This window comes from Carassius auratus, unplaced genomic scaffold (genome assembly GCF_003368295.1).
Source record: "Carassius auratus strain Wakin unplaced genomic scaffold, ASM336829v1 scaf_tig00005214, whole genome shotgun sequence".
In the NCBI taxonomy this organism is placed as follows: Eukaryota; Metazoa; Chordata; class Actinopteri; order Cypriniformes; family Cyprinidae; genus Carassius; species Carassius auratus.
Window position 1 is genome coordinate 1,422,960 of NW_020523638.1, and position 27,886 is coordinate 1,450,845.

At 36.5% G+C, this 27,886-nt stretch overlaps 1 protein-coding gene across 3 annotated transcripts in view; it reads left to right on the forward strand.

Moving 5' to 3' along the window:
- Positions 1-27,886, forward strand: part of LOC113070727 (solute carrier family 12 member 5-like) — a 40,133-nt gene that overhangs the window by 7,136 nt on the left and 5,111 nt on the right. For 2 of the 3 annotated variants that reach the window (XM_026244136.1, XM_026244137.1), the window contains exons 2-19: positions 14,499-14,599; positions 14,683-14,814; positions 15,025-15,171; positions 18,813-18,867; positions 19,187-19,317; positions 20,237-20,484; positions 20,578-20,789; positions 20,976-21,143; positions 21,966-22,064; positions 22,248-22,305; positions 22,986-23,160; positions 23,243-23,361; positions 25,069-25,167; positions 25,452-25,571; positions 26,032-26,136; positions 26,231-26,399; positions 26,491-26,686; positions 27,182-27,351. In XM_026244136.1, the coding sequence (XP_026099921.1) occupies positions 14,499-14,599; positions 14,683-14,814; positions 15,025-15,171; positions 18,813-18,867; positions 19,187-19,317; positions 20,237-20,484; positions 20,578-20,789; positions 20,976-21,143; positions 21,966-22,064; positions 22,248-22,305; positions 22,986-23,160; positions 23,243-23,361; positions 25,069-25,167; positions 25,452-25,571; positions 26,032-26,136; positions 26,231-26,399; positions 26,491-26,686; positions 27,182-27,351 (2,504 nt within the window). Of the gene's footprint in view, positions 1-14,498; positions 14,600-14,682; positions 14,815-15,024; positions 15,172-17,187; positions 17,317-18,812; positions 18,868-19,186; positions 19,318-20,236; positions 20,485-20,577; positions 20,790-20,975; positions 21,144-21,965; positions 22,065-22,247; positions 22,306-22,985; positions 23,161-23,242; positions 23,362-25,068; positions 25,168-25,451; positions 25,572-26,031; positions 26,137-26,230; positions 26,400-26,490; positions 26,687-27,181; positions 27,352-27,886 lie in introns of those variants that run through there. The other variant, XM_026244138.1, reaches the window with a different exon arrangement.

Here is a 27,886-nt window from a genome sequence, read left to right on the forward strand (position 1 = left end):
GCAGTTGACATGTTCATGCACAAGACAGAGATATATGACGTCCAATCCCATGTGCGAAAAGAGGCTCTGTTTGTGTGTTTTGACCAAAAGCATGTCCTCTTTCAACAGGACTGTCTTCACACCGTGTGCCATTGAAGTCTGCCAGTACTGGCTCTTAACACTTTGTCCTGCTCTCCCACTGTGCGGGACAAACCTTTAATAGCTGCTCAGTTGGCTGGAGTTCCTTGTGCGGGTGCTGATCTCTGTAAGCTGGCCTGTTGAGTAGCAGTATGTAAGACTGTCTCAGACTGTCCCGCATACTGACCCATGAAAATGCAGATTCTTGCAAAAACATTTTGGATTCACAGCCTCCTTGGGATAGAGGCCTGTGAATGTACAATGGCACGAATTATCGTGGCTAAACCTGGTACTTTTGATGCATTGCAATGTTTTTCTTTCAGCATTTCGAACTAAAGGAATGACCTTTTTTTTTCTCTTTCTCTTTCAGATTGTAAATTATTGATAATATGTCTGTTGCTCCCCCTTCCCTGTTTGTTGGTTTGTTTGTTTGTTTGAATGGATATTATTTTGTTAAACCATTTGACATCATGGTTACTACAAACATATTAAGCATAACTTAAATGTTTTCAACAGTGGTAATTAAGATAAGCAGCAAATCACATAATTCATGTGACTCCATGGAGAATATTTTATGTTTGAAGGAATCACAATAGTGATGGAAAATCTGAATGAATCTTGTGGATTTTAATCATGAATGCACATTATGTCTGGTGCATTACATGCATATCTGATTGTGTGTGTGTGTGTGTGTGTGTGTGTGTGTGTGTGTGTGTATTCTTGTAGCAGCTGCATGCACCATGCACCACTATGTAGGTCAGACTGCATGGAGAGAAAAAGATAGAGATCTGTGTTTGCTGAGCTAAATGCCATCTCTGTCTGTCTGTCTGTCCGTCTGTTTGTTTGTTTGTTTGTTTACTGAATGGGAACCAACTCTTAATTTCTTTCCAACCTTTTCATGCATTCATGTGTTCAGTTTAACAACAACAAGAAAAAAAAAACATTAGGAATGGTTTGAGTGTTTGCATGTCAGTGTGTATGTTTGCTTGTGTGGGCAATTAAGGATCTTGTCATAGAAATTGTTCTACAATAAGAGTGACTACACTGACAGACAGCTTAAGCTTCAGGGAACTCTCTAGAGAGAGAGGGGTGTGTGTGTGTGCAGGTGCATGGACGGTGAAGGTCAGAGAGCTTTCCTGAATGAACCCCCAACAATAGGCTTATAGGTTTTGAAACTCAGTCACACTTTCGGACTTGTATCTTAGGGTTGTTCTGACCCCTTGAAGTCACAAGTGTTGCTGGTACCACACACAAAAAAAAAAAAAATATTTGTTATATATTATGCTTGTTTATAATGATACAAATCCATGAATGAATCATACACAGTAAGAATAATAACACTTTTGAAAACAGAAATGAATTGTGGCTGAGTGGCTGATAATGTTCCCCTCCATTGAGCGACTAACCTTTGTGACGGAATCATTGAGTCAATGAGCTGAACCCAACTCAGAATCAGTTCAATTAATCAATGAATCATTTGGATTGAATGTTTTGTCTATAAATCAGACATAGCTGCTTTATTGCTCCCTCTTTGGTTATGGTGCTTATGCACCCTTTTAATGTTTCAAAGTCTTACAAGTTTGGTTTTAAAACACCTTGAGTAAATTGCAAAATTCATAGCGCAAATATCACGACTACTTTTATGCTACTTCTGTGGTGCTTTTTATGTGGAGCTTAGAATAGAATAGAATAGAATAGAATAGAATAGAATAGAATAGAATAGAATAGAATAGACGGGAGATGGTGGAATGGACTGCAGGAGAATGCAATGTCAGTGCCAGACGTGCCATTATGGGAGATTAAATCTGATCCACACTAAGAGTGACCCTGTGGGGGTGAGAGAGAGAGAGAGAGAGAGAGAGAGAGAGAGAGAGAGAGAGAGATGCTCAGCCTGGCTTATTGTATTAATAGCTGTCCGTGGGTGTCAATAGCTGTATATCAGTTCTGGAGAGACTTTGATTTGATTTAAAGTTTGGCTGTACAGTGGGTCAGTCCTTGCCTTTCATTTACCCAGCACTATGATGTCTTTTCATAAGTATCTTCAAATGCACAGTCATATAACTTTACAAGGATAGTTTAAATGGAGCTGTGGAACACCGGATTTGTCTTGCTCTTTTGAAATAGAGATCACAACCATGAACATATTAACATTCAACTGCCCACATCTGCATTTGAATCCCATTTAGTATTCAGCAACTTGGCCCACCTAGTCATGATTTTATAGAGGTAATAAGATGTAGGATAGATAAGTTAATTTCTAGATATATGTGAGGTGCAAGTATTATTAATTAATTAAATAATTAAATAGATAAATTAAAATGATCAAAAGCCACATTAAAAATCCATAATGTTACAAAAGATTTCAAATAAATGCAGTTTTTTTTGTTGTTGTTTTTTTAAATGGAAAAAATGTAGCATAGTTTCTACAGAAATATTAATCAGAACAACTGCTTTGAACATTGATGGTAAAAAGAAATGTTTCTTGAGCAGCAAATCAGTATATCAGAATGATTTCTGAAGGATCATGTGACACTGAAGACTGGAGTAATGATGCTGAAATATCAGCTTTGATCCCAGGAATAAACTGGATTTTACAATATATTGAAATAAAATACAGTTGATTTAAATTAAAATTTTACAATATTACTGTTTTACTCTGTTGCTGATCAAATAAATTCAGGTTTAGTAAGCATCAGATTTCTTCTTTTTAAAACTTTGAGTTATAATGCACATATAGAAACAAAATATTAATAACATCAACAGTATTCAGTTTTTACTATTTCTATTCCTACCCTTAAAGATGACTTTGTGAATATGTAACAATTTGATCAGGTTGATTTATTTAAAATCACATAACATATATATATATATATTTTTTTTTACTTAAATAGGTTACTGTACTTTTTTTTTTTTACATGCAGCAAAAAAGGTCTGCGAGAGAATAAAAATGTGAATGTATAATTTGTGTAAAATCATGTCAAACTACATTGTCTTTAAGGTGCAATCAAACATGCTGTTCAAAATAAAACATGGGAAGAGTGCATCAAATTTGCAAATAAATATTCTCAGGGTGGATGTTTAACCTTGCTGCATTGAAGTAGATGGTTGGACGGGCTAGTAAAGGTATGCTGTGATTAAGCCGTTGAATTCCAGTCAACTCCTTGTTGTTACTAAGCAACCTGTTCCCTGGCAACACTTTGCTTGTCCTTCGGCAACCATTGATTTAATTCAGAATGACTGTTCCCCCTTTACTCCCATGCTGTGTCATCTCTAAGTCAATGCAAGTCTTTGGGAACGATGAACCTAGACATTAAGGGATGTTCAGAATCCAGATTTGACATTGCACCGCTCTCTGCTGTAAGTGTTAAAAAATTGCTGCGTCAGAGCACCGATGCTGTAAAGTATTCAGATTGCTTCAGTACAGCGGGGACTTTTATATGGCCATGAATCTGTTCAGATAAGGAGCGTGAATGAAAGGTGGCAGACTGCAGTGTGAGACAGCTGGGGGATTTCATTAGAGAGTCTGCGACAGAGAGCAAGAGTGGGAGGAAGCTGAAGACAGAGAAAAGCAGGGAGGAGACGTTACTCAGGCCAACAGCAGCACCTTTGCAGCTCTGCACCACTTTGTGTGTCAGTACCCCGGGCAGAAGATATCTGCAGAAATGAATCTGACAGCTGTGGCTGTGTGTTTGCACGTGCCTTTGTACGTGTGTGCTTACATTCAGGTGGCCTATTTACTGAAATTAATGCAATAAATGGCATGTCACGGTCACCAATTCTGCATGTGGGATAATCCTAAACTTCTAGTAAAGCCTTTGAAAGCTATTGTGAAGTGTCCATTTGGCACAAATCTTCCACGTGAGAGACACAACCTGTGCTTATCTAGTCTTTGCTGGTGTTTTAAACAATCTGCTACTTAAATGGACCCATATTTAGTGGAATTTCATTATCACATCAAATTGTGGCTTTTATTTTGTAGTGAGCCTTATTGGTCTGTACTATAGAGAACATGGTTCTGTAGGTCTGCAGTGAGCCAGAGCTTTGTGAAAAAGAAGTGTGCTTAATTGTATTGAATGTGCACTTGTAGTGTACTTCCAATCTTATCAGATTATATGCAGATTATATAATGCATGTATCAATGGAATATATGGCCATTTAAGTGTACCTGAAGAGACTTTCACTACTGTTCCTTTACAGACCAACTACACTTTTAAAAAATTGAAATGTTTCCACATGAAACCCATAGTTTTAGGTTGCATGACAACTTGCAGTGCTTCTTGAAAGTTTGTGAACCCCTTAGAAGTTTCTATATTTCTGCATAAATGACTCAAGATCATCAGAACTTCACACAAGTCCTGAAACTTGACAAAGAGAAACCCAATCAAACAAACTGAGACAAAATATATACATTGACATTTAAAAGGATCCAATATCTGATTCTGATTCTGAAACAATATGTCTGTGAGTGTCAAAAGTGTGTGAATCTCTAGGATTAGCTGTTAATTTGAAGGTGGAATCAGAATCCATCTGTTCAGAGGTGTTTCAATCAGTGAGATGACTCTCAGGTGTCATTGTCTGCCCTGTTTTATTTAGAGAACAGGGATCTATCAAAGTCTGATCATGTTTGTGCAAGTGTATCAAGGCACAAACAAAGGAGATCTCTGGGGACCTCCGAAAAAGATTTATTGATCACTCAAGTGGTCGACCAACAAAGATCACTCCAAAAGCAAGACTTGTAAGACTCCACACAATAACAAAGGAACCCAGGGTAACTTCTAAACAACTGATAGCCTTTCTAACTTTAGCTGATGTTAATGTTCATGACTACACCATTGGGAAAATACTAAACAATCATGGTGCTTGCCAGAGTTGCAAGAAGAAAGCCACTGCTCTCCAAAAAGATCATAGCTGCCCATCTGCAGTTTGCTAAAGATCATCTGGACAAACCAGAAGTGTACTGGAGAAATGTTTAGTGGATGGATGAGACCAAAATAGAAATGTTGGGTTTAAATTAGAAGCGTTATGTTTGCAGAAAGGAAAACAATGCATTCCAGCATAAGAACTTTAACCCATCACATGGAGGTAGTGATATAATCATGGTTTGGGCCTGATGTGCTGCATTAAATTATATTTAAATAGAAATATAGAAAAAAGTATGCCTAAGTGTACTTCTGTTTCACATTGGTATATTACCTTATTGAGTCTGTATTGATGAACCATTTAGGTAAGTCGTAGACAACTTTATAGATCTGTAGTGTACATCTTTATAGATTTATATATCTTTATATACTGTAGTCTATAGCAGCTGAGTAAGCCACATCAACTGTGTCCTCTAATGAACTAATTGTTTAACAGACTTTCTGAAATGCCTTATAGAAAGCATTTTTAGTTCTTGAGTTCTTGAATCAATCTTGACATAAAACGGCAAATTTTACTCTATTTTCATGCATCACAATTGAATGCTTTAAAACTTGCTAGTTATATTCTGGCTCGGTGTACGGTATACATTATTCATTTGGAAGACACTTTATCTACAGCAGCTTAAAGTGCATTCAAGCAATGAAACTGAGGAATTGAGGAATAAAACCATTACTGCTGGCCATGCTGTAACAGTTCAATCACAGAATATGCAAATATGGACTGTATACATATATATATTGTTTGTTTGGCTACACTGATTCACGTTGATTGTAATGGCAGTGCTGAAGGATGTCTGCAGCTGCAGCGCTGCCTGTGGCTGTGGTCTACACACACAGCTGCGGTCCTCTCCGCACTTCTGACTTGTGGTCTGGACGGTCATTATGTAAGGCTTGAGTCAGTGAATTGGTGGTGAGCTCTCCTCGGGGAACATGAAGGTCTGTGTCAATAATGTTTACACACACTACACAAAGGATTTGAGGGCAAAGACTGTGAACAACTAGAGATTTAGACACAGAAAAAAACATGCCTTTGTTGCCACAGAAGCTTTTGACTTTAATGGCACACTGCAAACAGACAAGTAAAGAATGAAAGAGCCTGCGTACTGTTTGGAAAATACCTGGATTTCTGCATCGATTATGATCTTAGTTAAACAAGACGAGCACTATATGTCTGTACTAATGACACACAAAAAGTAATTCACAGTGAAGGTGAAAAAGCAAGTAAACTTTTTAATTTTGTATATGTTGTAGATCTACCTTGAGACACAAAACCTATCTTTGCCCATCGCTCTCCACAAATCTGTTTCAGTTTATCACTATTTCTGGATTGCTTAGGTTAAAAACACTTCTTTTTCTTCTTTTTAGCCATTCTTTAGTTGAGTTACTTGTGTGCTATGGGTATTGTTGCATTACACAACATTCTAATCAGCATATATATTTAGATATTAAAGTTTTATTATAATTTATAACAATATAACTGAATTTTTAAAGCTGGAATACACTAAATGATTTTTGACCTGATTTACCCCTGATTTACAGTTTGGATAAGTCGATGCTAGTTGGTGAAAGCCAGAGCCAGTCTGCAGATTAGAGTTGACATATTTAATAGAAAATCTCTTAGTTAATGATGGTCACAGACTGAGCCGATTTTAGCCGATTTTACACATATTGTTTGCATTTGTCTCCTAGCAAGTTTGTTGTGATCGGAACAACTTAAAGGTCTTTTAGTGTGTGATCCTCAGTCGTTTAGTGAATGATGGACAGTTTTTCCTCTGTCTCTGTTATAAAGCCGGTAAGTGTATGATGCCTGGAACATTTGAAAACCTGTTCAGATTTTAAAGTGGCGCTATTATGCTTTTTCATTTTTTCTATTTTAGTTAGTCTGTAATGTTGCAGTTTGAGCATAAAAAAAGATCTTCAAAGTTACAAAGCTCAAAGTCCAATTCAAAAGGAGATATTTTATTTAACAGAAATCACTTTTCAAAAACTACAATGAACGACTCGTTTGGACTTCAATGCATATTTTCTGGGATTTGTGAAATCACAAAAACAGTAGAATGGGTCGAGACCTGGTTGAGCTGCACTTTAGAAGACAACGAGTGTTATCACTATGTGGGAGACACTTTCCCAAGGCAGACAAACTTAAGAGTTGTTACAATCATCCGGGTTTAACTCATGATGAAATTAATTGGATTTTGATGCAATATTTACACTGAAGCTCGCAGCAGGCGGTCATGGTAAGAGGCATGGCATTTCCCGGCCAGGTGCCGAGTGCTGCCAATCACAACACACACTGGCCCAGCTAACCAATCACAACACATTTTGTATTTCAGAAGGCGGGCCTTCATTTGTTAAAGGAACCAATCAAGCCTTTCATGCCAGACTGGGGGGAGAGGTGTTGTAATAATGTAAAATATGTGGAAAATCATGTGTTTTTCGAACAACCTAGTATGAGAGCATGTTCTACTGCAACCCCAAAACAAAATCAAGACCTTGTAAAAGAGTATAATAGGATCCTTTCAAAAGTTTGTAGTATAGTCCAGCCTTTAAAAAAAGTAAAAAATAAGACAAATTTAACAATAATGTTTTCTACAAAAGCTTTAAAATAAAAATGAAAAAGGTATATGGGACTTTTATCTTAAAGTTTTGACTTTTTATTGCAGTTCTGAAAAAAAAGAAGTCAGAACTAATAGATATAAACTCAGAATTGTGAGAGAGAAACTCAGAATTCTTATTTTGTATCTTACAATTCTGCAAGAAAAATGTCAGAATATTGAGATATGAACCCATAATTGAGTCCGAAAACATTGCACTTATCTTTTTTATATTTTTATTATGTGGTGAAAGCTTCTATAGCTTAGTATTTTAACATCTTTTAAAATTAGTTCTTGTGATAGCAAAGCTAAATTTTCAGCAGCCATCACTTAAGTGTCACATGATCCTTCAGACGCTATTCTGAATACTGATTTACTGTTTAAGATTATATTCATAAAAATAATCACAGTATGAATTTGGGGGAAATCTGTGCATACAATTAGTCTGTCAGTTTCCTTTCTGTTTTTCAAAACACTATTTTAAAATGGCAGATAATTGTTATCATGTTGTTGAGAGTTATTTTTTTTTGTGTGTGTGTGTGTGTGAAGGGAGGTGGTCCCCAGCCTGAAAACGTTTATGAACGAGCACGATAGTCAGCTGTCTTGATGCTGCCAGACTATTCAGCTCTTGGCTCTGAAACACTAATTTAGTTCCCCTTAAGACATTCATAGCACATACACACAAGAGATAAATGACTGCTGGTCTTCTCACGCTAGAGGGCTTCTCAAACAAATCTCCACCATATGTCCAGTTCTGTGCTCGTGAATTCAGACAGTCTAGATGTTTTGCCCACACTCAAGCCTTGCACCATTAAGTTTGTTTGGATTAAGCCATTTGGCAAAGTGTTACTTTCTTTGTCACCAAGACCACATTGCCGGCTCCATGAATCAGCACTTATTGCTTGAGGATAAATGCTTCTATATTCAGTCCAACAACTGAGAGGAGAAGCTTTTAAAAGATACGCACCAAAACAGACCTTTCAGAAGAGTCATTTTCCATACTCTAGGTTAATTTCTGCAGCATTAAGTACACTTGAGAACTGTGAAAGATAGGTGACATGCCTCAAGCTTTTCTCTTATAATGTCTCTATTTCGCCACGAGTTTTAAAATAAAGCCATGTTTTCAGCTCTCATTTCAGCTCTAATTCCATATTTAATATTTCACGTCTTCAACTGTCCTTTATCATCAAAGCTCCTGAATCTGAGGATCAGCGGTTATTTAATTAACAGTAGTATCTTTTATACAATCACTGGTTTCTTTTCTACTTTACTCGAGACTAAAGGGATGTGACCCAATATCGCGGTGAAAAGAGATCTGTGTTACAAACAGGAAGTCTGGTGCTTAATCCTGTTTGGGTTATTTCTTTCACTCTGTCTATTCCAGGATTGACCCTAATGCTGTCTTTATGTTCTGCTCCTATTTTCTGTCTCGATCTGACAAAACTAGGGCCGAAACAACTCCTTTTGCTGAACTAGTAGAGCATTGTGCTGATAAAGACAAGACTATGGGTTGATTTCCCAGACAATTCATTGGCTAATGAAATCTTGAGTGAATTATATTCCTTAATTAGCTCTTCAAAACGTCCACACATAGCTAAATTCAGTTTTCATTTCACCTTTTAGTGCTTAAGTGCTGACCTATTTGTTAATAATACATTTAAATATGGTTTAGAGTTGCAGTGCATTAGATTACAGGGCAATTGGTACACTTTGACTCATCAGTGTTGCCACGTCTTGCTAGAAATATATATATATAAAGTCCATAATGAACTCAAATCCAAATGCTTGTTGTTTTTGAAAGAAAGCAAAATACCAAAATATACCAACCTGCAACTTGCAACTTAATTAACTCCATGAACTGGATCGCTTTATAAGCCGAGTCCAAACAACAAGCACAAATATTTTTAATCATTTCTTAAAAACACTAGGCAGTGGATTATAAAAGATAATTATTCTCTCTTTTATAAAAATTTATACCATGTACTGAGGAAGCAACATAGTCAATGATCAAATATAATCAATCAAACAAATCAAAGACTTCTCATCTGTGAGTGAACCCAACAAGAACTATGATCTAATATGATTCTAGCACTCCTGGATGCAGCATCTTTCCCTTAATGCAAACTGACCATAACAAGCTCTTGTTACGACCAGGACAAAATGGAAGTAGAGGAGGCTTTACAGTAGTACTTGAAGTAAACCAAATAAGACGTGCTCTATGAGTCATACAGTGACACAGAGGTACTTTTGTGAGGATCATGTTGTCTTCCCCAACAACAAAACATGAATCACTTAAGATCTGAAGGACCTGCTGAGCCAAAAGATGGTGGTCTGAAGACAAAGGGAGGCAAAGAGGATATAGGAAGATATGAAAATGCTACTTGAGGAAGGGAAGAAATGATAACAGCTCAAGCATGATTGCAAACTTAGTCAGAACAACATGAAGGAGGTGTGGAGTGGGATGAAAACCATCACCAACTGCAAACTGGCCAGTAGCCATGTATTAAAGGATAGCTTATTTCTCATCAAATTCAGTTTTCAGTTGCCCACCACAACCCTAGCATGCAGAGAGGACACTGAAGCCTCCATCCCACTCCTTCTGTCTCAGGCTGGCTATCTCTGCTGATCAGTCGTGAAGGGAATTGAGGTTGCTCCACACAGCAGCACAGCCTGATATAATCAGCCTCAAGGAGCTCGAGACACAAGCTAACCAATCCTGCAGGCTTCTCAAACACCTGCTCTCTCTCCTTCAGTTAGATAAAGGTGCTTCAATTCAGCAGCTGACAAAGATGACATTCAGCCTCTGGGAATTTATAAGCTCTCAGATCATGAAGTCCTTAAAGGGGCTGCACCCAAAATAGCTTGAATCCCTGGTCATCTAAACTGGATTCATTGACACTTGATGGACTCTGCACAGACCTACTTTTGACCACTTCTGGCCTTAGAGTTTATCAGAATTAAATAATAATATTAATAATAATAATATTTTGGGCATTTCCCCCTGTGAAGAAAATAAATGTATAATTAATATATATAATAATGAATTATTAATATATATATATATATAATGATAATCTTCTGTCATGCTTCAAAGTAGTACACTTATTTTGAATAACATAATAAATCCCATGTAAAGTACTTAATTAAACTATAAAGTTAATATTTTTTAAATTTAACTAAATTGCTACTTTATCGTAACAAATGTGCAATTGCAGATATATTTAAATGCATGACATACTAGTTTCAATAGAAATTACATTCAATTATATGAGTATTATGAAATAACACATAAAGACATTCTTACGTCCAACTTAAGTGGGTCAAGAAAGCATTGCTTAGTTCAACTAAAGGTAATTGCATTTTATATACAATTTAACTGTTAAAAATTTCATTTCATTAAAAAAAAATAAATAAATGTTGTATCTAATAATAAGTATGTCCATAATATGTGCTGAAGTGTACTTCTTTGTCATAAGAGTCAGCACATGGATCCTACTAAATGTGTTATGAAGAACTAAATACTAAATGTTAATACACAAGTGGACGAGAAAATGAAAGAGGCAGGCAAAACATAAAAAAAAAATTAAAAAGCAGATTACTTTGATGTCATGAGCAGAAATGGGCTTTGAAAAGCAGATTTTAAAACGGTGGATTATCGAAAGGCAAAGGTGCTTAGAGAGAACGAGTGCAGTGCTGTCTTAATTTCACTGAACAGTCCCATATTAACAGATGGATCTGAGCAACATGGCTGTTTATTTGTAGTTTTTGATTTTTTTGCTTACATGGTACACTAGGGTTTTAACTTTTTATTGCTTGGCTTTATTGTTGTTTTAAATAGTTGTATGCTTTCATATTAAATACTGATATTGAACTATCACTGTTACAATTATCACTTAACTCTGACCATTGACATTTATTTTGAAATGTTTCTGAGCCCTATTCTAACAGACTGTTAGCTCAACAGAAAGCCAGAACTGTAGAAGTCAGACAAAGACAAATATGAAAGACAGTCTGTTTTGCCAAACATAATACTTTTTATTTCTGTTGCTGTAAAAAGCAGCAGACAACAACTAGTCACTTGTGAAAAAGAAGTGTGCTTACTAATATTTGTTTACTTAAGTGTGTTTAAAAAACATAAAAAACTAAAATCATGGATGTATACTCTTCAATGGCCTTTTATTTCAATTTATATTTGCAAATCCAGTAAAAAAAAAACTTTTTTACAGCTGCTACCTACACTGCTTGAGATATGAACAACATGCTCATGTCGCACTCAGAAAGGCTTTACTCAGCCTACATATTTTGCTCGTCACTAATTAGCATTTACATATTTAGTCTTTGATGGCTGTGTATATGAAATATGCATAAAGTTATCATGAATTTCTTTCCTTGATCTGCTGTAGGCTTTGACTGAGTCATCATGCTGATATGCAAGTGTGACTGCTTGATTTGAAAAACAGAGAAGTGCAATAAACACAGACCGATGCACTAATCATTTCACCAATCTCAGCTATTAGCAATATTACTGACATATTAACACCACTCATTTATCATTTAGTTAATACTTCTACAAATAGGTGACTATAGAACATGTAGAAACAGATTGCCCTGAAACAGCATGTTTCTTTTCAAGTACTTTCTCTGGCTTAGTAAAAAATAGACAAAGCAAGTTGAAGCAAATGTAGGTTATACAATATTAACTTTTTATTTGTTGAGCTACTGTATGAAAGCAGTATCATAATCATGTTTTGCTACTGTGATATTGCTTAAATATAATTTGATCACATATGATATTAGTTTATAATGTGTGTTGCTTTAGAATAGTCCAAGAGAGCCAGAGGTGTGTATGTGCATGCTTCTAATAGTGCAACGAATGTGTAGGAAAAAAAAGGGGATGGAAATAATAGCTCTGAGAAAAGTACAAGCATCAGCTACCTGCTCTCGCCTCTGCAGAGACATTAAATGGACAGCAGAGCAGAATCAGCAGACAGCCTCATCTAGCTTTGATATCTGTGAGATGCCCTATTATAAGTCTACAGATGCTCCGAGTCCCTTCTGGGGTCGTAACAATAAACCAAAAGCTTCTGTTATAAATCTCACCACACAGGGCGCAAGATGTCAGAGATTAAGATCTATCTCAATCTGTTTATCAATCTTTTTCTCATTATTGCTTATTACATTGTGGGTCTGCCGGGGTTGTGGGATGCTGGGTGTCAAGAGAGCCAGAAGTAGGAGTTTTTTTTTTCAAATATTAGAGAGAAAAGAAACATATACAGTGAGAACCGAGTGCTAAAGCAAGGGCTTGGTGGGGTATTGATTCAGCGCTGACAGATGAAATTACAAGGTGATGAATTGTGTGTTGAAAGGTCATAGGGTCGCACGTCAATAAGCAGACGAATGCTAAGAAAATTAAAATGTACAACACTTTGCCAGGAAGCATGATTAATTAAACTAATACATCAGATTAAACTGGGCATGCTAAGAGGCAGGATTCCCTTGGCCATTTAATGAGCATGCTCCCACATATAATTATGTTGGAGAAGGCAGGGAAGGTGACAGCGCGCTAAAGATATTACAATACACACTACAATTTAGAAATACACACAATTAAAAAGCATGATGTATTTATGGGACACGGCAGAATTGCCCTGAACCTGTGAGGGTTTATGTTGCGCTGCTCCAGAATTAAGCGATCAAAGGTTCCTGTGATAAAGGATGTGCAACCGAAAGCGGTAGTGTAAAAATAGACTCAGAACCGGGTTGTTGCTATGGAAGAGTATGTAGAAATCCTGGAATTCCTCACCCACACACACACACACACTGATGCACAAGGAGTGCTACATGTCGATGCACTGTTTTTGTGGTTTTTGACAGTGGCATTAATTCACCCCCTTCCTGTTCTTTCCTTTTAGATAGACAGGGAAATGCAATTACTTGGTATAATTGGACTGTACACAGCACTTGTAGTTTGTGTGAGATGTAAAAAGATGTTCTGCAAATACTGTGAGTCAAAGCTCTTATACAAAAATAGAGCATTTTGATCTGAACACGCTTGTGGTGTATCTGATGATACTGCAGTATCTTTTATTTACTATTACATGCAAATGTGATGACATTGATCTTACATGTAGGAAAATCCAGTGGGAATGATGTCTGACAAATTGCAAATAGATTATTCTTTTTTTTTATGTTTGATGTTGCTTTTGATAAATGTAATGGGGTATATATATATTTAAATATATTTAAGATTAAGGACTTTTTGTGAAACATTTTGCTTTTAAAATATACATATATAAAATAGTGTACCTTATTTTATCTGATGTACACTTCTGTTCAGACTACTGTTACTGCTCAGTCTGGGTTATGTAAGATTTTTATGTTTTTTTAATTATATGCTCTCTTATGCTCACCGAGGCTGCAAGGCTACAGTAATATTGTGAGATATTATTACAATTTAAAATAACCATTTTCTACTTTAATATATTTTAAAATTGATTTTATTCTTGTGATGCAAAGCTGAATATTCAGCATCATTACTCCAATCTTCAGTGTCATATGATCCTTCAGAAATCATTATTATAAGCTGATTTGCTGCCCAAGAAAAGTTTCTTATTATCATTATTATAATTTTTTATTTTCAACAGTGTTGAGCTTTTTTGCAGATTTTTTGATAACTAGAAAGATCAGCAAAAGAGCATTTATTTTAAATTGAAATGTTTTGTAACATTTTCTTCACTGCCACTTTTGTCCAACTAAATGCATCTTACCCTTCTGAAAGTAAGACAGCCTTTTCACAGTTTACACCCTTTGTAAAATGTATTCTAGCGCATATTCTAATAAACTATGTTTCATTATTGTATGTTCACAGGAGATGCAACATCCAAGGAGAGCAGCCCCTTTATCAACAGCAGCACCAGTGACGTGGAGAAAAGCCAGCAGTATGATGGGAAACACATGGCCCTGTTTGAGGTAGTGCTATTTTCCTAATGATTTTAAGCGGTTCTGGATGAATATGCTGTAGATTTACAAGTTTGTATGTGTGTGTTGTGTAGGAGGAGATGGACACCAGTCCCATGGTATCTTCTCTGCTGAGCAGCCTCGCCAACTACTCCAACCTGACGCAGGGCAGTAAAGAGCATGAGGAGGCAGAAAACAATGAGGAGGCGCGCAAGAAGACCGTGCAGGTGACAGAATCTATGCTATTATCTCTACATACTGCCAAGTCCCTGCTCAGCCTTCTTCATGATCCTCAGTCTTCTGTGTGTTGGTGGATGCTAGCTAATCATCGTCTGGGTGGATGTGAATCGACAAACAGCTAAAATGGTCATTTAATAAGGCTATATATTGAGCAACGTGTTGGTGTCCTGATCATTGATTGGTTGGTCGATTGACAGGCTCCGCGTATGGGCACCGTCATGGGCGTTTACCTGCCGTGTATGCAGAACATCCTGGGGGTGATCCTGTTCCTCAGGATGACCTGGTTGGTGGGTGCTGGAGGTGTCCTGGGAACCTTCATCATCGTCTTCATGTGCTGCTCCACGGTCAGTCTCAGATGCACATGTACATATAGTGCTGTCTGTTGATTAATACAAATAACGAATTAATTGCATATTGTTCTGAAATTAATCACGTTAATCCCACCTAACATAAAAGTTTTTAAATATACTTTTATACTGCAATAATTTCACATGCAATCTTCAAATTAAAGTAGAAACAACATAAAGACAGTATATTTTTCACATTTGTTTTATAGCATCTTTTTTATGACTGAAGGCAAGTATCACTGATATCAATAATACAGACTAGATATCTCTTTTTTCCCTAAATCTGAATAAATGCAATTCTTGTCAAGAAAAAAGAGACAGAAGCAGCAGTTTTGAGTGGGATGGCCAACCCTAGTTCCACCCCTGCGATAATTGTGTTAAATATTTGAATGCATTAAAAAAATGAATCGCATGTGTTAACGTGTGTTTGTTTGAACAGCAGTATTACATGAACTAAAGAGGCCGTGGGTGGGGTCCGACAGTAGGCAGGAAACACAAGCTCAAATACTCTACAAATAGCCTTCAGATCTGAATACAGAAACAGAAAGGTCTTGTTCAGGCCTGTAAAGCAGAACTCTTTATTACCGCTATGCAGTAAGAGCCCCAGAGACTCCCTCTCCAGAGCTTCGGGTTTCCATTTATCCCTCTGCACCTTTAACTGGAGATTGTTTACAATAATAGAATCACTTTGTTGTAAGTCACTTTGGTGAGTTGGTTTGTGAGCGTGCCAGACGGATTTCTGCCAAGAACACAAATGTAAATGCTTACATGAGGTGTTTGATTTCAGAGCTGTCAGTTTAGCACTTCGCTCCTGCTGATGGTGATTCTTGGGATGTGTACAGGGCCCTGTGAAATCCACTTTATTTTCTCCCATAGTTTTCTGGAATCTGTTTTAATAATTTGATTAAATATTTACAATCAGAAAGCATTTCTAAATAATTAAGCATGAAACTTATACAATACAACAAATAAGATTAAAAATAAAATTTTCAGGGTCAATCAAATCTTTTTTTTTTTTTTTATCTGTTTTATTTTTCTCAAATTATTTGTATTCCGTTTTAATTTTAACAATCAAAAAGGCATGCATAATCAATTGAATTAATACAACTTTAAAGGAGCTATGTGGGGTTTTTAAAAAAATCTTTAAGGTAGAGTTTTCATTTGTACATGTATGAGCCAACCATCAAAAAAAAAGAATGACACCTCGACTGTCCACCACGGTTGCCTCTATCAGCCCACACAGCTCTTTTGCCTTTTGTCAACAATGAGTAATTTATTCATGTTTTAACATAATTTACTCATAACTAGCGTAGACTAGACCACTTGTAAGTTGGAATAAAGAAATAAAATAAGTCCTCTGTGACATCGTAACATCTCAGCACTCTAGACATAGGCTCATTTAACCTATAAATAGACCAACGCACCAATAAAAACGAGTCATTTAAAAAAAATTAATTAATAAGATAAATTTAAAAGTAAGATGGGTATTTGGCAATAACGAAATTAAGATAAAGGCTCCGCCGGATTTGATTTATTTAATAAAACAATAATGCCAACATTAGCGTAAATACTCTGTCAACATTATGCATTTAAGACTCAATGAATATTTAGTTATCATTTGAAAAACCTTTACTCACAGAGATTAGGCTAGGTCTACATGTTTTTGTGGAGGAAAATGATTGAATCCACTGTAGATGTCTTCAGCACAGTCCTGCGCTCACTGATGGTGCGTCATTATTCACTCATTATTCTCATCAAACATGGTCAAAACTTTTCCACACCTCAGAGTTTGCTTTAGTAGATGTCTTCACTAGGGGCCAAAATGTAATCACTAGAGGCAAGCCTCCGTTACACCTTCTCAGCATTCATTTTCGCATCTTTCTCGCGCCAATCGAAACACATCACATGACCGCTCGTTTACCTCGCAAACCGAAGCGCAAGCCCGAGCCCGAGTAAGATGATAGAAATTAAGATCTTCAGCTCTAGGGCCTGTAGGCTCAATTGTGACGTCATGCACGTTCTCGTCTTCTTGGGCAAGAAGACAACCGTACGGCACGCTTGCCATTATAGTAAGCAGCGGCAATAGTGTTTTCAAATGGATTCTGCGGATGGAAAGAAGCGACCAGCCTACGGACACTTCTCGTAAGTAAAAAAAAAAAAAAAAAACGTATCTAGTGTGGCAAAAAGAGAGAGCGACCGACCGGCGTCAGTGGTTGATGTGGTCGTGCTCGTACGAGCGTGCGCACTGAGAACGAGCATTAGACTGGCTGCAGTTCCTCTAACGGTTAGAAATTTCAGAACCTACGCAATGCTCCTTTAATATTACAATATTAATATATTCTGTCACAATTTAAACTTATATTTTGGTTTGTTGTTGTTTAGACCTTTGAGTTTCTGTGTGTATCTGACGATAGTTTTTAATCAAATGTAATTAATGGTGAAATGCTGTTGAAGTGACTCACAGAGCAGCTCTGGAGGTGAAGTTCATGTCTTCATGTGTTCATGTGTTTCATATTGGGTACTGAAAACTTGTGTATGTGTAGTAGATGGAAATGCACCATTCATTCACACACAGACACACAGAACATTCATATTTTAAATAACAGTCCTTTGCAGTTAATATTCACAGACACTATTCCATATAGTGTTTTTATTATATACTTTTTAGGTTATTGTTCAATCCGAGACATTCCATGTTAAGCCATTTTTTTATTTGATTCTGTACATGTATTCCACATCATGAAAATCATAGGGCCCTTTGTGCTATACTATTTCTGCAGTATTTTGTTAGAGAGGGAGTTTCAGCAGTGTTATGTAAGTGAATGTGCAGTGTGGCCCCACTCTGAGCTCTTTTCCCTCCTGTCATATCTGTTTTAATATTGTTTGATATAAAAAAGCATAAAGCTGTCCCTTCAGATTCTACCACCATAAATCCCCTATCATGCCCTTCTGACCCTGCCAAACCCCAGGAAATACACACACACTCACAAAATAATTCTGACAATCCACACTCACTAGTTATAGTCACAGGGTTTGTTTCCGTTTTTTTGTTTGTTTGTTTGTTTGTTTGTTGCATATATACATATGCAGTGTTTCTAAGAATAAGAGCCTTCTTTCAAAAACTATGTAGGTTTGGTAGTGTATATAGGTTGCATGAAGACATAATAATATTTTTTTTCAATTATGACTGTTACCAAATAGGTTTCAGAAATTTCTGAAATAGCCCCACCCCAAACTCATGCCTATTGGTTGAGGCTGTGTTAGCATCCATTGTATTTGCAGAGCTTTTTTGTTTTGAAATAGTTTGTGTCAGATTAATTATTTATTTTTATTTCCCTAAAGATATTTTTCCCAAATAATATCAGTGTATGTGACGCGTATCATTTTAAGTTGAAATTACACAATAATGGTACAATATACTTATAGTATTCATGTCTTTGAGATGTTTTCTTAAGACCAGTGAGTCAGCTAAATGGCTGTACAAACCCCCTCATCCACACAATGTCTTAACGTACTCAAGGTTTCTTTCCTAATAAATGCATTTTTCTTTCACGAGTCACTGAAGGTCTTAATGGGGGTCTCTTGTCTCTGACACTCACTGTCCCTACTGTATTGATCTTTATTTACTCTATTTCCAGACTATGCTGACTGCTATCTCAATGAGTGCTATTGCCACCAATGGAGTTGTGCCAGGTGAGCAGAATTCAGCATCTTTGTGTTTGTGTGCAGACGCCCAGAGGACGGCTGTCCTGTTGTTCTTCATGGACTGTTTGCTACAGTGCACAGTAAAGCTCCCTACTGTGCTGAGATCAGCTCCACACTCATAACTGTGATTGATGCATGTCTGTCTCTGTGTTTATTTGAAATAACAGCATCTTATAGATGTGCCTCTTGTGTCAAAATTACATCTCAAGTAAAGGAATATATGACGACGGTGTAAAACTCTCTTCTATTTAACTCTTTAGATGTTCTGTATATGCTTAATGGCAAATTAATTTATGTATACTTCCAGCTGGAGGTTCATACTACATGATCTCTCGTTCACTGGGGCCGGAGTTTGGCGGGGCTGTTGGGATATGTTTCTATCTGGGCACCACTTTTGCAGGAGCCATGTACATCCTGGGCTGCATCGAAATCCTGCTGGTACGTTCATTGCTTTTTGCTTTATTTTAATTTCTTTAAACGAATAGTTTATATAGAATACATTTTAAAGCAAAATTTGCTGAAAAGTCTTTACTGCTATGATGCAAATATAATTATTTAGCATCAGTGTTATTTTAGAATCATTTAAATACTAAAAGTTTCTATTAATATGTTATTTTATTTATAGTTTGTATTATTTTGATTGTTTTATTTTATTTTCTGTTTTAATTTTAAGGTTTTTGTAATTGAGCTGTGTTTTTGCAATTTTTTTAATATGTCTATAATAATATAATATGATATAATATAATTCGTTTTTTGTCATTTTACTTTTTATGTCTATATAATAATATAATTTAATATAATATAATTTTTGTTCATTTTTATTTCAAAAACTAAAACTAAATGAAAATGAAAAATGTTGCTTTTTCATATATATATATATATATATACACAGGATAAGAGCTGTATAATTATAGGCGCTTCTGAAATGTATTCTGTTCCCTAATAAAACATTCTGTTCACAAAAAAATCCTACTTACGGAAAGAATATTAATAAAATAAATATTATATATATATATATATATATATCTATATATATATATATATATATATATATATATATATATATAAAATATTTATTTTATTATTAAGTAACAAAATGATTTTTGTTATAGTTTTAGTTTGAGGTATCTACAATAGCTCTGTTAAGCATTTATTTTATGGAATTGAACTATATGCACATACTGTATGTGAAATATTTTTATTAGCAGAATATCTTCTTTTATTTATATCTTATATCTTTTATTCAAACTCACAGGTTTGGAACAACTTAAGGGCTAGTAAATGATTAATTCAGCAATCGCTTTATCTGTTGGAGACTTCTTCACTATTGTATTCCTTTCCCTTTATTTCTTTCTAGATCTATATCGTGCCAGCAGCTGCCGTTTTCAAGATGGAGGGTCTGGAGGGAGCAGAGGCCGAGGCAGCGCTGCTGAATAACATGCGTGTGTATGGGACCATCGTGCTCTCCTTCATGGCTATAGTTGTCTTTGTCGGTGTGAAGTATGTCAACAAGCTGGCCCTTGTGTTCCTCGCCTGCGTCATTCTCTCCATTCTCGCTGTCTATGCTGGGGTCATCAAGACTTCTTTTGACCCACCTTTCTTTCCGTAAGTAGGATTTTTTTGTGAACAGAATGTTTTATTAGGGAACAGAATACATTTCAGAAGCGCCTATAATTATACAGCTCTTATCCTGTGTAGGGTGTGTTTGCTCGGGAACCGAACCCTTGTGTCAAAGGGAATTGACATTTGTGCCAAGACCATAGAGCAGGGCAATGCCACGGTCACCACCAAGCTTTGGAGAGCCTTCTGTGACTCTGAGTTCCTGAACGCCACCTGCGATGAGTACTTCACCAACAACAACGTCACGCAGATCCAGGGAATCCCTGGAGTCACCAGTGGCATCCTGGCAGGTGAGAAAACCCCAACATCTTCATCTAAACCATTTTATACAGCATTTTTAATATTATAGTAATACATCACCTTAAAGCAATATACTCTTTACCTTATGTATATTTGTATTTAAATAATATATATTTTTAAAATTATAATGATTTATTTTATATGTATATAAATGTATGTCATTGTTTTCTTCACAGAAAACCTCTTCAGCACCTTTATGGAGAAAAATACAATCCTAGAGAAGCGAGGTGTGCCAGCAGTGCTCGACCCTGAAGCCCCAGTAACCAACTCTAACCGATACGTCCTGGCTGATATCACCAGCTTCTTCACCCTGCTGGTTGGCATCTACTTCCCCTCCGTCACAGGTCACTACAACACCTTGATAACTAGAAGGGAAATTATTCATATTAATCTCTGATTTGCAAAAATGGATTTAATGTTTTTGTTATTATGATATTTCAATCATGACAACTCTCGGAAGATTTTAGTAAGATTTAATTTCTAGTAAGTGTTCCTGTAGCTCAAGTGGTAGAGCATTGCGCTAACAAGCGCAAGGATGTGGGTTTGATTCCCAGGGAACACATGATAGGTAAAAAGTGTTAGCCTGAATGCACTGTAAGTCATTTTTGATAAAAGTGTCTGCTAAATGCATAAATGTAATTTTTAGTATGATGAGGGATATGACAGTGTTAATGTATTTGGTCTTGGCACAATAGATCTGCTGTTCTGTTGCTGAATTGCTGCTTCTGTTGGTTATTGCTGTAGTTGTTGATTATTGCTGCTGCTGCAAGCAAGTACAGGAACAGTGCCATGAGTATTTAAGACATACTGCTGCTGCACGGATAACATATAAAATAACCCATAGCAGATCTATACAGGTGGAGCTGGGGAAGGTGGAGGGTTTCAGAGAAACTCTAGTGAATGCTAGCCAGTCATATAAATGCAAGGCAGTAAGCTCATTGGCTACATATGCAACATGAACGAATCAGCTTGAGCCAAGTCGTTTAACTCTCTGAATATCATCAGGTATATTAACAACCCGTCAGCTTGTGTCATCAAGAGTTTCATGACTGAACTATAAATGTGTTCCCTTCAGTCTGGGCAAAACCTGACCCACAATCATCAGTGTTTTCAGATATAATGTGTGTGTGTGTGTGTGTGTGTGTGTGTGTGTGTGTGTGTCACAGGTATCATGGCTGGTTCCAACCGTTCTGGTGACCTGCAGGACGCTCAGAAATCCATCCCTGTTGGTACCATCCTGGCCATCACAACCACCTCCTTCATCTGTATCCTTTATTCTGAAGGCAGTGAACTGCTCCAGCTTTGCATAGATAAATGACCCATGACTTTCACACAAGGCAGAACTGCACATCTTGAAATGTACAGGATACAATGTAATCGGATAGCTGAAATGGGGTGAAAGCCTTTTTGCTGTTTTGTGTCGTTCTCCTAAATTTTTGCTCTCGTAGACATGTCGAGTGTGATTCTGTTCGGAGCCTGTGTGGACGGAGTCGTTTTGAGGGACAAGTGAGTCAGTAGTTTGATTAACATTGCATTCAGTAGCCTTCAGTTTAATAAAAAACTTACATGGATAATTTACAGCTAATATTTTGAATTACCTTTTATTTTTTATGTTTATAGATAGATAGATAGATAGATAGATAGATAGATATAACTTTTTTGTTTTATTTATTGTTCAATGATTTTTTAAATGCTTTTGCCATTTTATAAATGTTTCTATTCATCTTTAATTTGTTTATTTCAATTACATTTTTAGTAATTTTAATATATAAACTTAAACTTTATTTAATTTAACTTAATTGCCAAGGGGTTCCATTAGATATTTTTATTTTATTTTAACAAAAAATATTTTAATACCACTAGTTAACAATAATAACAGTTAATATTTAATATTTAATAAGAGTTATTGGCAATTCTGTTTAGATTTAATCATTTTGTTATATGCTTTAGTAATTTTTTAAAGTTTTCTTAAAATATTTCTGTTCAGCTTTATTTTTATTTCAGTTTTAGTTTTAGCAACTTTAGTATTTAAACGTAAACTTTTTTTATTTCATTTAATTGGCAAGGTCATATTTCTAGCTTTCATTTAATATTTATATATTTTTATTTTATTTCAGCTTTATTTCATTTAGTTTTTTTGGTGCTAATACAATATAAGCAATAACAACACTGTTCTAAACACACAGATTTGGGGAAGGTGTCAACGGTAACTTGGTTATTGGCACCCTGGCATGGCCCTCACCCTGGGTCATTGTGTTTGGCTCGTTCTTCTCCACCTGTGGGGCAGGGCTTCAGAGTTTAACAGGAGCGCCCCGTCTCCTGCAGGCCATCGCCCGAGACAGCATCATTCCTTTCCTCAGGGTACATCTATTCACCCTCTGATTATCTCTCTGTTGATGCTTCGATACTTGATCATACTAAGTGGTACTTCTGTATTTGACAGGTGTTTGGTCATGGCAAAGCTAACGGTGAACCTACATGGGCTCTTCTCCTGACGGCCTGCATCTGTGAGATTGGCATTCTCATCGCCTCCCTGGATGCAGTCGCACCCATTCTCTCCATGTAAGCAACCCTCCCCAAAAATACACAGCACTACTGGCATAGAATACACAGGAGATGTGGGGTACATGTTTCCCCCAATTTTAATAAAACATAAATTCATCTCCCGCAATTTTTCATGCAAGTGTGTTCACATAAAGGTTTTCAGGGGCCAGTGTAAGTACATCTAGATTTAAGAGACAGCATAGTTCATCTTATAGCACATCAATTCGGGTAGGTTTTATTCATATCTAAAATGAGTGATCACTACTTACATACTTTCATTTATACCCGAAATCAGAGGGTGTTCTCATGCAGAAAGTCCAAAAGGACTGATAGAAGTGCTTACAGTACATGCCAGGAAATCCCTAATATGGACATAGTCAATGGGCTATAGCTCTAACTAAGCTTTTAGTCTTCTAAGATTGCTACAATATATCATTTGTGTATGTTTTTCATGTCATCTTCAGGCAATAAATAAATGAATTAGGCCTATATGAATGATGCAGATCTAACTTTATTACAGTACAGAAACTACTAAGTATATTTTGTACCTTATTCTGTGATGAAAATGAAAAAAGTCAATCATTAAACTAGATAAAAATAAATAAATAAATAAATCTATATATACTAATTATTGGTTATTGTCCGGGAGTGTTTTTTTTTTTTTTTTTTTTGGTCAAAATAAGTAAATTCAATACAATATATTACATTTGACATTTCTGTCTCCTTCACTTCTGAAATGTCTACACAGCACACCTCATTCTTTATGAGTCCTAGAGAAACAACAGCGATAAACTGTCTCTAATTTCTCACCATTGCTGTAATAAAGCTTCTTTACTATGCTGAATAGCCTCTTTTCCAAAAGCCTGTACTTCAGTAATTCCTAAACTTATTTACAGGTATATAGCACAATAAAATACCATTAATTCAGCACTTTGTATTCACTAACACTGCATTACCTCTTATAACCTTTGTAGATATGCATTATAAATGTACCGCTGATAAAAGTATGGACTTTGTCATGCTTTGGGTTTTTTTTCTCCCCACTTTAAAGCCACGGTGACTTAATTTGTCTTTTTTTCGCTGATCAGCAAAAAAGTCTCTTTGATTTCAAACAGATCTGAGATCTGACAGAAGACTGACAAAGTGGTCTAATATAACTGTGAGCATAAAATCCAGAATAACTGAATCATAAATATTCAACACCTTTAATATGACACATACGTTATCACTAATGCAGCCCATTGGTTTTTAAAGCCAAACTAGTTCAATGGAGATCACTTGTGTGTAGTCAAGAGGCTTTAATTAAAGGCTCAACATCTGGCATGAGTCAGTTAGTCTCAGCTGGTAGACGCCATAACTACATGATACAGCTGCAAAAAGCATCATAATTATAATATATAATATCATATATATTATTTCAGAATATTTTCTTTATATTATTATTCTTATTATATTAAAGCTGTTGTTTTTTTTAATGGGAAACAAAAATTGTACTGTCTGTAATTGTACTCCTGACCCCTATACTGAATGCTTACCAAATACTCATGCAAACTAGTAGTTTGTGTTTAGTAACTAGGAGTTGGTACATTTGTTTTCAGTTTAATATAATATATTATGTCATTTTAAATAAATAAATAAATAAAGGTTCATTACTGCAACATATGAGAACTTTAAATGGGAAGTGTTTTTTTCTATATAACACCCTGATGCTGTTTTCTCCTGCAGGTTCTTCCTCATGTGCTACATGTTTGTAAACCTGGCGTGTGCGCTGCAGACGCTCCTCAGGACCCCGAACTGGAGACCACGCTTTAAGTTCTACCACTGGTACAGACACACACACACCTGCTCCCTTAGGCTTGTGTCACTGACAGAAAGTGTGTCTGTTCAGAAAATTACTGCTTTGAGAGGATGAAAGGCTTTTGTAACCTTTAACTTTAATGTGAAGGCTACACACATCACACCACATAATTAAGTCCTTCTTCCAGTGCTAGAATTACAGTCACCTGTGGTGGTGGTTATCGTTATTATTATAAACACAGCTGACACCAGAATCACATTAGTTGTTAACTGGACAAATGAGCGTGAGTTGAACTGTGACGTCTCTCCAGGGCTTTGTCACTCTTGGGCATGAGCTTGTGTCTCACTCTGATGTTCCTCTGCTCCTGGTACTACGCCATTGTTGCCATGGTAATCGCCAGCTGCATCTACAAATACATCGAATTCTGCGGGTAAGCAAACCGAAATGAGTCTCAGGAGGAGGAAACAACGTAATGAGTTTCGCACTAACCACATCAATCTCACTCTTAAAGAAAAGGCTTTATTTTGTCTGTACAGTGTACAGCTTTGTTTTTTGTTTTTTTGTTTTTTTTTTTGCAAAAAAAAACATGAATTATTATTTATTAATAATTATTTTTAAAAAAATCAGGATTCTTTGATGAATAAAAAAATTATTTTGTAACATAAACATAACATAAATAAATAACTTTACTGTCACTTTTAATAATAATTCATTGCATCCTTGCCAAATAAAATAAGTAATTTATATATATATATATAGACCCCAAATAATGGAAATACAAAATAATTGTAAGTAATCTCATGATTTCATATTTAAAAAAAACTGAATGAAACAGCAATATCATCAGATTTGTAATATGTAAAAGTTATACCTGATCCTGGTCTTTGTAGGGCAGAGAAGGAGTGGGGCGATGGGATTCGTGGGATTTCTCTGAGTGCCGCCCGATATGCTCTGATGAGGCTAGAGGAAGGTCCTCCTCACACTAAAAACTGGAGGTTAGAGACTGATCAGTAATATGCCTCTTCACACAACAAACAAGCAGTTAAGTATTACATGCACTACGTGATTCAAATGTTCTCACTCTTCCAGGCCCCAGATTCTGGTGCTTATGGGTTTGGATGGTGAGCAGAGCGTAGAGCAGCCTCGACTGCTGTCTCTGACCAGTCAGCTGAAGGCAGGCAAAGGCTTGACCATCGTGGGAGCGTGTGTGGAGGGCACCTACTTAAACAACCAGCCACAGGCACAGACAGCAGACCAAGTATGCATGTGCAAACACACACACACACACAGAGAGGATCAAAGCTGAGCTCCTGCAGAAACCAGACACTAATAAGCTCTATCTCTCTCAGTCCCTCCGGAAGCTGATGGAGGTTGAGAAGGTGAAGGGATTCAGTCAGGTAGTGATCTCCTCTAACCTGCGGGACGCTACCTCACACCTGATCCAGGCCGGAGGTCTCGGTGGTCTCCGTCACAATACGGTTCTGGTCAGCTTCCCTAAGAACTGGAGACAGGCTGAGGAGCGCCACCGCTGCAGGAACTTCATTGGTAAGACGAGACTAGACATGGAAGTAATTATGTGAGGTTAGTTAGGACAGTGCAACAAAGATATTGTTGGTTGATGAACTTTTAACCCTTTTTTCATGACTTTTGGATCAGCTTTACTGCTTGATATCCCTATGTTATCAAGCAGTAAAGTGACTCTTACACAAAAGATTGCAAACTGCATGTCATGAGCATTGATAGAGTGATATGAAGAGTGATAAAGAGTGCATCGATATCTACACAGATTAATATTAACTACATACATGTGTATGAATTTATTTAGGTTGATGTGGTGATGTTAATTTATATATATTTTTTATATTAATAACAGCCGTTTTATATATTTAGAGATTACCATTTTATGTCAGTGTACTGTGTTCTTACACGTGAGCAGCTCATGATCACAGTTAGATTGTTTCCCCAGTGTAGCTGTATGTATGTCCTCACAAACAAGTGTGTTTGAGTTTATTGGTGTGCATTATTGTTTTTTCCCCACAGAGGTTGTTAGGGAGACCACTGCAGCTCACCTGGCCCTGCTGGTGACCAAGAACATCTCTGCATATCCATCAAACGGAGAGCGTTTCACTGAGGGCCACATCGACGTGTGGTGGATTGTCCATGACGGAGGCTTGCTCATGCTCCTTCCCTTCCTCCTGCGCCAGCACAAGGTACAGCCGGCTGAGTGATCAGATCAATGCTGGAGAAAATCTTTTATCATGGATGGTAGATAATGGTACTTTGCATGAGGACAAGAACCACACAGCTCTGGTCTTAGGCCCTAGTGAGCTGCCTAGACAGCATTTTAGGCATCAGAGGAGTGCAACCAACTCCAAGGATTTTCAATTATAGAAGATATCATTTTAAAAACAGATACAGCAATCCCACAGTGTGCAACAAGTTCAATGACAGTTTTGTAACGTCATGGATATTTACACTATTTTAAGAGGTGTCACAATGTGTATACATATGCATTTGAACAAATTTACAGTAAAATCAGTAATATTGTGAAATATTATGATATTAAACAGTGGTCACCAATCCTTCAACTCACGAAAATAACTGAAAAATAAGTGCAAAAATACATACATTTTTGTTTTTATTTTATTTTCGGGAGCTACTGGGACAGTAATATAGAAAAATACATCATGTCTGAATGCTATTTTCTTCTCTTACCACTGTATGAAGCAGTGTTTATAAGTAGTT